This window comes from Anoplophora glabripennis, unplaced genomic scaffold, assembly GCF_000390285.2.
Source record: "Anoplophora glabripennis isolate ALB-LARVAE unplaced genomic scaffold, Agla_2.0 scaffold22, whole genome shotgun sequence".
Taxonomy (NCBI): Eukaryota; Metazoa; Arthropoda; class Insecta; order Coleoptera; family Cerambycidae; genus Anoplophora; species Anoplophora glabripennis.
This window is the reverse complement of record NW_019416298.1, coordinates 1,891,801-1,903,354: the sequence shown is the minus strand read 5'-3', so window position 1 is coordinate 1,903,354 and position 11,554 is coordinate 1,891,801. Positions and strand designations below refer to the sequence as shown.

At 33.0% G+C, this 11,554-nt stretch overlaps 2 protein-coding genes across 3 annotated transcripts in view; both read right to left on the bottom strand.

Moving 5' to 3' along the window:
• Positions 1-1,256: 1,256 nt before the first annotated feature.
• Positions 1,257-5,749, bottom strand: LOC108917311 (UPF0160 protein). Of its 2 annotated transcripts, none has more exons than XM_018723851.1 (6): positions 5,640-5,749; positions 5,406-5,565; positions 5,220-5,359; positions 4,819-5,158; positions 4,521-4,762; positions 1,257-1,570 (listed from the first exon to the last, which is right to left on the bottom strand). In XM_018723851.1, exons 1-6 carry the CDS (start codon positions 5,711-5,713, stop codon positions 1,393-1,395), a joined length of 1,134 nt encoding a protein of 377 aa, XP_018579367.1. In that variant the 5' UTR covers positions 5,714-5,749; the 3' UTR covers positions 1,257-1,392. The 2 variants fall into 2 exon arrangements, with proteins under 2 accessions (XP_018579367.1, XP_018579368.1); XM_018723852.1 differs by having other exon boundaries at positions 4,828-5,158.
• A 1,859-nt stretch (positions 5,750-7,608) lies between these two features.
• LOC108917310 (NADPH oxidase 5) overlaps positions 7,609-11,554 on the bottom strand; it is a 134,925-nt gene continuing 130,979 nt past the window's right edge. The window contains exons 16-19 of the mRNA XM_018723850.1: positions 10,920-11,062; positions 8,468-8,677; positions 8,217-8,420; positions 7,609-8,102 (exon numbers count right to left, since the gene is read on the bottom strand). Coding sequence (XP_018579366.1) covers positions 7,905-8,102; positions 8,217-8,420; positions 8,468-8,677; positions 10,920-11,062 — 755 coding nt within the window. The 3' untranslated portion in view covers positions 7,609-7,904. The remainder of the gene's footprint in view (positions 8,103-8,216; positions 8,421-8,467; positions 8,678-10,919; positions 11,063-11,554) is intronic.

The following is an 11,554-nucleotide window of genomic DNA, read 5'->3' as shown; positions in this document are numbered from 1 at the left end:
TATTTTGATTTGTCTTTTGCATAAACAATTTCTATTCTAACTTACAATAATTTTATTCAGTTATTGTTTATTTGAACTACTGGAAGCCTGTAGCCAGTTCATTGTGTTCTGATCATAAAGTTTTGTATAAATTATTTCTAACTGTGTAAAAATTTCTTTATTAAAAGTATAACTGTTCATTTGAACTATTGGAAATCTATAGTTTCGATTATAAAATTTCGCATAAACTTCTAATTCTTAACATGTAGGCATTTTATTAAAAATATTATTGTTCTTTTGAACTACTTGAATACTCTAGTCAGATCATTGTTTCGATTATAAAGTTTTGCATAAACCAAATGTTTTTAACTTACCTATAAGTTTTTTTTTATTAAAAATATAATTGTTCATTTGTACTGAAAAAAAAAACAGCCACTTTGGTTCCGACGCCTCGTATTGTGATTTTGTTGTAAAAATCCAAATATCTCACCATTTAACGATGTGAAAACGACCCATCAACTACCGTTTTTGAATTTATGGTGTCTTAAATACAGATGTGCTCATTTTATATCAAAAGAAAATGTAAAAAACTTTAATCGAATGTCAATATATGTAGCTCAAATCTTCTCGTATATTTTTTTGGATACAATAAAATTTGTAGATCTTTCGACGAAGGTCATGCACAGTGTGTTCATAAAGGGACGTTTTTATTGCATTTTCTACTGAAGAAAAAATTGTTAGTTTCGGGCGAAAAGTCACCACATTATAATATAGACAATCTATTGGTACATTGGAATTACAAATGCAATAAAAATCTAAAAAGGGCGCAGGCGAAGACGTTTTCAAAAAACGTCTGACCTGCGCCCTTGCCGTTTACTTGCGTTGGTTTATATCGTTCTGTTTGACCGTTTTCGAAAAAAATATCTGTTGTTAAATTCTGTCCAAATATTTCCAAAAGTATGTTTAAAAAGTGTATATGTATATACTTGTATTATTGTATGCACAATAAAATATGGCGTTGTAATTAATGGGAGTTTCATTGGAATATACAGGGTGACCTAGAATGGTTGATGTCACAGTGCTATAAAACCAATCAAAACTAATTTCCATCTACTCAAAATTACTTTCTACTCCATCCTAGCCAATGACAACAAAGCATTAGTGTCAGTGTAGCTAACTGTAGTGATAAACAGTACTAAAGAGCGGCACAAAATATTTCTAGAGCGGCATATTCAACCATTCTGGATTTAAGTGTAAAAATTCAATAAAAAATTGCATTGTTCTTATCGTTTAATAAAATTAAGACGTGACAAAGCAATTATGTTCTTTCTAGGGCAATTCCAAAAAAATTATCTATATTCAGATTCGAAGGTTATGAAATTGTCCAAATTACTCAAGGAATCACAAACATATTTATTCCCTGTCAACCAACGCAGCCTTCAAGCTCTTCAGGGCCATCTCGAGAGCACCTGCTTTCGTTTTACTACCACCGATGAAACCCGTAGAGTGGCAGAATATGCAGCCTTCAATGCCTGCGATGCTGCTGAGCTGTTCGTCCCTAACGCCTCGCCAGTCCTTGTGCAGAAACACTCTAAAAAAAATTACCATGAAACGGTAACTGCGACATTTTCATTTCGATCAGAAAAGTGTTTACTACAAAACACCATGTAAAACAATGACAGTTCAAACTATAAAAATTTAGATCATAAATAAAGGTTCAAGTTTTTATGGCACTTTTCTAAAAAATTAAAGAAATTAAACTTATTTTAATATTTACCTTAACCCTATTAACGTATTAAAGAGGCAATGAAGGTATTTAAGACCTATTTTCAACAACAGTTTTCGTTGCTATTATAACTTTTTAGACAATAATAAAACTCAATTTATAAAAGATCGGAATTCACAAACAAAGCTATAGGGTACCATCGTGTAAACAGCCAAAATTGAAAAACACTATCTCTTAAACTAATCAAGATATTTTGGATGCAGTTTTCGCCAATTAACTTTCTTGGAAATCGAATCTGTGACATCTAAACCACTTTTTCTTTATCTTTTTGGGAAATACGAGAAAAATGTTTTTAATTTCCAATTTTTAAATATATCTTGGTCATTGATAAATGTTTTTTTTTATTAAAAATATGTTTACATTCCTAATTAAATTATTGAACGTCTTAGAATTCCCTATACGAAATTTCCTCTTACATTGAATTTAAAAACTAAATGTTCTACAAAACCAGATAATATTTATATTCTCATTCAATAATTAACAAAATTGTTAAATTGTTCCTTAATTTTTTTAGGAAATTATAAAAGTTTCTAAAAGTATTCAAACTAATGGGTAGGTGGTACACGTTGCAATGATTCTATTTTTCATCGTTTGGTAGTAATTTGATAATTGTACTTGTATTTAATAATAAAAAAAAATTATGTTTCATGTTTCAGCAAATCAATGAAACTTAATTTCTGTTATTAGTCCAGTCATTGAAGGTAAAATATGTCGTTACTGTATAATTTTCCCAAACAGCTTTTTATTTTCTAGGGATGAAAACTACCCCTATTCGAAAATAATTATACAATTGTAGATTCGAGCCTGTAATAGGTGAAATCATCCTTAAATAAGTCATTATGTTGAATTGAAAATTGTCAATCCCTAAAAACCACCCCTATGACAGTAATAATTAAAAAATAATGTTGAGAAATATTATTCAGCAACTTGGAATAATTTAATCATATAGTGATATTAAATTAAGATTTCTTTACTGTTTCAATTTTGTATTATTTATTTATAAGTTTCAATCCTTATAAAAACCACCCCTTGCAAAAAAAATCGAACAATTATAGTTAAAAAATTTTTGTAGTTCAAAATATAATACAATCTTTTTATTATTTAAAATGTAATGTATTTTTTTTATCAAACCTTAAAAAAAAAACCCTACTGATTAAAGTTTACAATCAAAAATAGGGAAAATAAGAATTTTGTTTTTATATGGATTTTTTTAATTTTTTTATTTTTATAACAAAATATTTTTTATTGCAAATAACAAATAATCAAAAATAAATCCTCTTCATTCTCATCTTCCTTTTGTATTCTATTCCTAATATAGCTATACTTAATGTGTATTCATATGTGTTCTGATATGTGCAAAAATATGTGATTGGTTTTTTACCCATAACTCGCTTAGTTTGTATGCTACCAAGCCCTTCAAAAAATCATTTTGTAGGTTTTTCATGGGCTATAAGATCAAATAAGTTAAATTTTCTTTCAGCCCTTATTTCTGTAGGGGTTTGAGCTGAAAGGACTTGAACAAGTTTCTATTTACGAACATATAAAGGTTTTTTTCAAGCATTTTAAAAAAGGTTCTATGAGTATTCCCTGAAAAATGGTTTTTGGTTATTTCACGTTCAAACTTTCAATTTTGGCGTTTGACGAATAAGAACCAACCTTCAACAAGCTATTACTCCGCTTTTATTGGGTCTACAGACACCATAAACACACCATTCTTTTTGTTTTTTTATAAGCTACATTTCTTATAGGAATGATTTTTTTGATAAAATATTTACTTTTTGAGTTATTCCCGAAAAACCGTCTGAAAAAATGTTTTTTTTTTGTTAAAAAATTTATACTTTCACTCGCGAATAAGTCGAAAAAACTTTATAGAACAAAAGTTACTTAGAATTAGTCAATATATACATTCCTGGAGTCATTTTCAATAAAACATTTTTCACCCCTGACAAGGGGGTGGCATCCACCTCCAAGGTAAAAGCAACCCCCGGTTCAAGGTCAACTTTGAAGTAGAAGATAAGTAGAACCTAAATTCAAATTTTTATGAAAATCGGTGCTGTTTGACAAAACTTACTATAAAGCAATATGTAGCAATACTAGCGCCATCTAACGATTACTAGAGCCAATTCTTTATAAATCAATGACAAAATAGAGGAATTTTAAATCTATTCACATGTTTTACGGCGACAGAATTTCGACGATTTTATTATTAAAATGCTGTTTGTTACTAAAAGTTGGCCAAATTTAAATAAATATTTGTTATTTGAGCCAATTACTATAACAACCCTTTCATTTTTCATCTTAAATAAATATTTACATTTTTGAAAAACCCTAACCTAACATAATTAATTTTATAATAATCAAGAGCTATTTAATCACTTCAAAACTTCAGAATTTTAATGATTTTTTTTATCGTTGATATTCAATCTTAAAAAAAATTGCTTGACTGACAAAAAAAGTTACGTCACAATTATTTTTTTTGTGAGGTTATGTTAGCTTATTTTAACATCCACTAGCACCGAGTTTAAGAAAAAGTGTAATAAGAACTTGTATCTTTATTCTTTTGAGCACAACCACATTCAAATTTTTTGTTTGTAGTTTCCAAACACTCAGTATACATGATATGACGTAAACACAAAAAAATGCAGTGACAAATAGTAAATTTTTAGTATGTTCACAAGAATTATTTTCGATTAAGCTTTAAATGTTAATAAACCGTAAATAAAAAAATTTATCACAATTAAAGATCACGACCTACCTGCATATGAAGCTATCGGGTTGAATGGGGATGCCCTGCACCCTCCATGAATCGCCCTTGTCGTGAAATATGCAGAATTTTATTTCCCCCGAGATCCCCATCTCCTCCTCCAACGACTGCAGGTGATCCTTCCACGGACACCTCTCCGTGAGCAGTATTATTTCCCCGGACTTATGCACCTGCGTCCTCGTTTCTATGGCTTTTCTCACGATTTCCCTAGCGGGCCACCAAATGTTCGCAGCCTAAAAAACAAAGTGAAGAAATTACTACAAAACGTCTAAAAAGTTTTTGTACTCACTGCACTCACTTCTAAAACCCTCTCCTTAAATTCACTGCCGACTAAATCCATCGCCTTGTAGAATAACTCGTCGGTAGATTCGGGATTTTCAGCGTTCCACTCCGGGTTCAATCTGTGAACTCTTGCACTCAAATGCGTACTTATTTTGTACCTGGGTTTACCTTCGCTATACATGGGGATTCCGTTGTCGATGGCATCCAGTTCCTCTACAAAACCCTCGTAAATAAACAGGTACACGCAACGTAAGCATTCACTTGTGGTAGCACGAGTTTCGTCATTCAATATAGACGATAACACCTCCAAACCGAAATGTGCATACACTAGACCAGCCGAACTTAACCTAAAAACGTTATACAATTTAATTGTGACAGAAATAAACTACTTAAGTAGTAAATTCTTACTTGATGTGTTTATTTTTGGTCAAGTCAGGTCGGACGGTGCTTAAGCTGTGTTCGAAACCTCTTTGGTGGTGATCGTAACGGTGTGTCTTCGGGTTATATTCTCCCCCAACGTCCACTACTACATCACATTGTTCTAAAATCTGAAGAACTTTAGTCAATACACCAAATAATGTTAAAAAAGCTTACGCTTGGATCTCTGGTTCGTATTATCTGAGCATCCCTGTAATCAGGTAGCTGTTTCAACATGTAGCACGCCAGCGCTTCATCGCAGTGAAAAACACCGTTGTGTGTTCCTATTTTCCTTATTAAACGCGGTGTTTTACAGTTTGTTGCCATCGTAGCGAATCTAGAACATTTTTATGTAATAATTCCATTCAAAAAAATTAATTTACAAATGTTTATGCTATTACAACAGCTTACCCTCTCCACACCGTAGACGCCGTGGCAGTTGAGAGTTTCAAAAGATTATTACTCAAAGCCATAAGCTCATCCATGCATAACCTAACTTTATTTCAGATGCAAAATGAAGTTAGTTGCTCGTTGCTTATGAAAAAATCATAACGCCAACGTATTACGTGTGGCCTATGTGTGAAGTGTGAATTTACCATAGAGAAAACATACAGATGCGCCATGAGTATTTTGAGAAGTTCTGCTACAGCGCCATCAAGGGGCTTCCCGCTAGAACTATCGTTTTAAACATTAATGTGTAGAAAAAATTATAGATGGAGCTATTATCGGAGACTGTGTTAATGCTCGATTTTCTATTTTTTCAACATTCATAATGAAGTGAGATAAAACATAAAATAGTGCAAACCTTCTAATCATAGACCTTATAAACTACTGGACTCGCCCAACCGTCATTTTGCGAGAGAGAGATACAACTACTGTAGGCTAATGCTTCGTTGACAGAACTTCAACTATGACGCGCTACACTTCAACCAATCAGCTAGCCATACACGATTCCTTACCGTATTTTAATTAATTAATATTGTGAATAATAAGAGCATAAGCACCATTTTATATGAAATTTCTGTATAAGTTGGCGGTATTGTAGGATGAATCTAATAATTAGAAATTTAAAATTAAATATTCTACACATATTTAAAAAAATATTCATGGTTACAATTTTTCAAATAGTTTTTATAATGCCTTGTTTATGTATTTCTCCATTTAATTTCCTCATACCGTAAGCTCGATCAGTTAAAATTACTGCAAGCTCTTCTGACGTAGTTGTTTTAAATAGTTCATATTTACTTGCTTTGCAAAACTGCATAAAATGAAACTATATGTTTGTTTGACATTTTATTTAAAGAGAATTTTTGCTAAAGCACATTATAAGCACAATTCGGTTGAAACTGTTTATTTATATTCAGTTTGATGTTAAAAAATAATTCGAAGAGTGACACATGCAAGGGGGCAAAATTTTGACGTTAAAATGACATCTTATTTTGAGGATGCGAAAAAAATATAAACTAATAAGTTGTCATCAACAACTGGATAATTATTTTCAGAAACTATAAACATGTTGGTATCGTCTCTCTTACCTATAAAATTTAAATTTTTCTCCACTTAAACATCTCTTTACGCAACTATGACACAACTGATCGCTGAACACAATTACACTATATTTAGTTTTCACTAATATTTGATATACACTAAATCACACACAGAAATTTAAGAAATCTTTTACTCGAAGGCTTTTTTACGTTTTTTTTGTACCGTTATTTGTTTCACCGGTATTTGCCTGCACTAGCTTCATCTGCCTTGCACACATCAGCGCGATTGACCTCTCTTTCTAGGGCTAGTCCATAGTTTATAGATCTATGATGCAAAATGAAGTTAGTTGCACTTGATAAGCAAGTACCATAGAGAAAAAATACAGATGGATCCTATGAGTGTTTTGAAAAGTTCATGCTATAGCGCCATCAAACGGCTTCATGCCGGAACTGTGGTTTTAAGATTAACTTGTAGAATATTACCGGAAACTTTCTATTTTTTCATTCATAAAGTGAGATGAAGCATAAATTTGGTTCCTTTTTCTCTGTCAAATCTATGATTTTGTGGTTCAGTTGTATCTTTATTTATATTTAATCCGGAATTATTTAACATCCAATTCGAGTAATAAAATTTAAAATGTATTAATTTGACGACAGTGTGAAATGAGTTTTATTTGTGTTTTCTTTGGGGAATACTCACCAAACAAAATAAAACGTTAACACTAATTGGAAACATTCTTCTCTTCCTGTTTTTTTATGTCTTTCTTTGCATAAGAAATTTGTCTTTTTATTTCTCTCTTCCTAGCGTATGCATCAATACTAAGGGAACAAATAAGGAGATCAAAAAATAAAACAAACGTTAAGTAACAATATTTATTTAATAAAATCCTACATAGAAAATCATACTTCGGTTAATAATAGCTTGAAATGAAATACCATAACCGCGAAACTATTTTCAGTTACATAAAGAAGTGGTTAAAATAAAATATAAGTGGGTCCGAGACTGAAACAGTGTACAGCTAAGAGGGTGCTAAAATATATACATAAAAAAATAGACTACAGCACTAAGACGTTATTTAAAAAAGAAACTAGAAGTATTTTACGCTATAATTACACTATAGTACAAATAAAAATAAATATCTACTTGGGGAAAATAAATACTATACAATATAAACACAGAGAGCGCATACTAGAACGTTTCTTTCCGGAAACTAAAGCCGTACAGGTCACTTTTCATACGCAATATTCTTGCTAAATGAGGAGGACCGCAATAGAATATCGTTACCTTACCTTTCTTTTGATCCGAGATGTGCTTGAATACTTTGTCCCAGTTCGGGCGGCCCGCGTTGGTGCGGGTCTTTAGACCTGTTATCAGGTCCCGTTTTTCCTGAAAACATAAATATTACTTCAAAGAGTAGTTGCACGTACATGACACGAAAGGAAACGCCTAAGCTGGGAACTGAAAAAAAAACGAGAAATGGTAAAAATTACCCCTTTTTACCTTTTCATGTAACAGATCCAGTGCCAGCTGAAGCCCGACAGCTTTCATGTCCGTTTTCTGCAGGGCGCTGGTTATATACATGTGCATCTCCAGGAACCTCTCCATGGCCCCGCCAAGCTCGGCCTGCTCGATCTCCAACTGAGACAGCAGGTTGACGAACCACTCGAAAGACCTCTGGTCCCTGTTGATCCAGAAGAAGTCCACCTAAACAGACATTAGTGACGAGAACTCGAAAGTAGCAAATATTTTACCTTCCTGAGGTTCATGATGGTGGCTGGTATTTCGCTGGCCCAGGAAAACTTGCATCTGGGACAGGTGTGTCTCGCTTTCCAGTACCGGTGCATTATGGACTGTAAAATGGAGGCGAACGGTGTTACTCCGATTCCGGTGGCTATGAGCACGGCGTGTTGCGCCCGGAATATGTGGCTGGACGGTGCTCCGTAGGGCCCGTCCAGATATATCTGTAAACGCAGGTCAAAGTCTGGTTAGGAAAGCGGTCTTTAACTCTAAATCACATGTTAGGACTTAACGCCGTAATGCTGAGTGAATTTTTTCTCTAAGCATCGCCATCTGACGATTTAATTTGATTATTCTCAGTAAGTAATAAAAAAAATTAGATCTGGATGAAGAAACAACATTTAATATATGAAGTAAATCGTAAATGTGTAAATATTGTTTTTAATAAACCAAGTCACACCAGTTAAAAATTTTTTTTTATCCAAAATTAATCTTGAAAAGTTATCGGGGAGGTTCGGGTCTTTCTTGAACACCTTGTGTTTCTATACAATAAACTGTACGGCTGTTCAATATATGCACACATTTAAGATTACTTAGTTTTGTTAAATTATAGTAAGAAATAACATCTAATTAATATTTGGTTTTGGTTAAATTATGCAGAGGCAGTAAAATAGATATACAGGGTGATTTAATGTTAATAGAAGAGGCAAAAAGAACTACACAAAAAAAATATATGGGACATTTCATGTCGACCGGATCACAAGTGCTCACAAAATTTGGCTCGACTGATTATTAAGACGGATCAGGTCTTAAAATGTTCGTCTAGGCAAGACCTTTTGGAAAAAATGTGCCCCTCTGAAAAATACAATGTGGCGCATCAAATAAGGCTTTCGAAAATGACATATTAAATAAAAACGATTGTAAAATTTCAAATTTGTAAAATATGCAACAAAATTGTGTCTAATAGTGATTCTAAGACCACTAATTAAGAATCCACCATTAAGATTCGATATTCCAAAATGGCGGATCTAAAATGGTGGATATTATTATCACCATTTGAACCACTTTGCCGCAGCGAATATTTTGAGACAATTTAAAATACCGGCTGAGGGTATTTGGGGTCTCTGAACCCTACGTTAGCATCGACATTTCAAAATTCAAAATGGCGGATCCAAGATGGCGGACACAAGCTCTTTTTAACCCATTTTTGAGCCACAGATGGACTTGCTCATCAACTATCCTGAAAAAATCGCTCACTAAATATTTACATAGTTTTTGTACCTTGCGGATATCGCTTTTCCCCCATCTATTAAGTTGTGAGGCATATATATTTCAAAACCCCGAAAATCGATGAGAAGGTGTGCTTGTCCAATTAGGTTACGCCATGACAAGTCATTTTTGGACGCCATATTTGATGCGCCATATAGTATTTTTCAGAGGGCTACATTTTACCCGAAAGGTCTTGCCTAAATGCACACTTCAAGACCTTATATGTATTGATCAGTCAACCCAAATTTAAGGGGCACACCATAAGTAACAAAGAGGCACATTATAAAAATAGATTCCTAAGATTTGTCCATTATATGCGAGCTACAAGTTCTTATTGGTGGTTTTCATGCAAAATTTTCTATACCATGACCATATATTATTTAATCACAATATTCTTAAGAAGCCAAAGTTTCCTTTGTTACATGTTTTTATCACAACAACCTTATTTAATTGTTTATATTTACCAGCCAAGTTATTGAACTAAATTAAGAAGGCTCTATAACAAATAGGCAACCAGTAATACATTTTTATAGATTTTATTATACAGTTTGTCTAAATATGAATCAATGCACAAATAACAGACTTTCCTCCATTCTAAAGCAGATTTTCTGTAAAATGGAGTTAATTTGAGACTCAAATTACTTTTTGGTGTAAAGAAATTTGTAATTTACGATATCGCTTGTTGACAAATTACAAATTTTTTTACAACAAAAAGTAATTTGAGTTTAAAACTAAGTCCATTTTATAGAAAATCTGCGTTAGAGTGGAGGAAAGTCTGTTATTTGTGCGTTAATACATATTTAGACAAACTGTAATAAAATCTATAAAAATGTATTGATCGTTGGCAATTTGCTATAGAGTCCTCTTAATTAAAAAACCATTGGCGAGTGTCTACATGATTCTTCCCAATTACTGAGAATTAAGACACAAATCGAAAATAAAATATTCCCAGGTTTCAATAAATCACCCCGTACATTTAGACATTAAAATGAAACATTCCTGTTACATGTTACAACTGACGTAAATAAAACAACACTGATCTGACTTTCACCTCTGTCCCTTCACAGTTCGAGAACTTTATATTGACGTCTTCGACCAATTCGCATTGGTTGTGGTGAGGGATGACTTTTTCAATGATTGGCTACTGACCAAAACGTTATAAACATTTAAAAATGCAAAAGTACTCGTATAACCTACCTCGAGAGGTTTCCCCACGGGGTAATTCACCGCCTTTATGGGGCTCGCCTTTGGAGACGACGAGGCTTCCTGGATACCCAGCAAACCCTCCTCAGCTTGCCTTTCCGGACTCAACGTGAAGCTCAAGGAGCTGATCTGCCGACCTAGATGCAAAGTTCTCTAAATTAAAGGTTTTGGATACCACCAGAAATTTTTTTCTGAGCCCATAAGCAGTTTTGAAATAAAAAAAAATTGTAAAATTTTTGCCTTGCATTATCTCCTTTGATTGCGCCGAAAAAAATTTTTCATCACAAGATTTCAAAACTAGAACCCTCAATCTTGAAGAAGTTTCTTTTTTTTCTCTATGCGACCATTATTTACAAAGTTACAGCCTTTCAAAAATCATAAAAAACTGCTCCTTTAATTTTTTTGCAGAGTTTATATACAGTATATCATAAAAAAACCGGAATCCTCAGATATCAAGAAACCAATAAGCTGGTGACCTTTAATTTGACCTTGACCTTCAGATTCAAGGGCAAACCAAGGTTAACTTGAAAATATTATGTGACACCCTATTTTTGTTGTCAGCAAGCAATAGAGCGTCCGAATATGGGATCGGAAAATTGTGTGTCAATCTCTTTTCTCTCCGAATAACT

Bases quoted from the DNA above. Each gene is read 5' to 3' on its own strand.
- LOC108917311 (XM_018723851.1), bottom strand. From the start codon at position 5,713: ATGGATGAGCTTATGGCTTTGAGTAATAATCTTTTGAAACTCTCAACT. The intron at 5,360-5,405 runs GTAAGCTTTTTT...AAAGTTCTTCAG, and splicing joins TACGAACCAGAGATCCAAGC to ATTTTAGAACAATGTGATGT. The intron at 4,763-4,818 runs GTGAGTACAAAA...TTTGTTTTTTAG, and splicing joins GGGTTTTAGAAGTGAGTGCA to GCTGCGAACATTTGGTGGCC.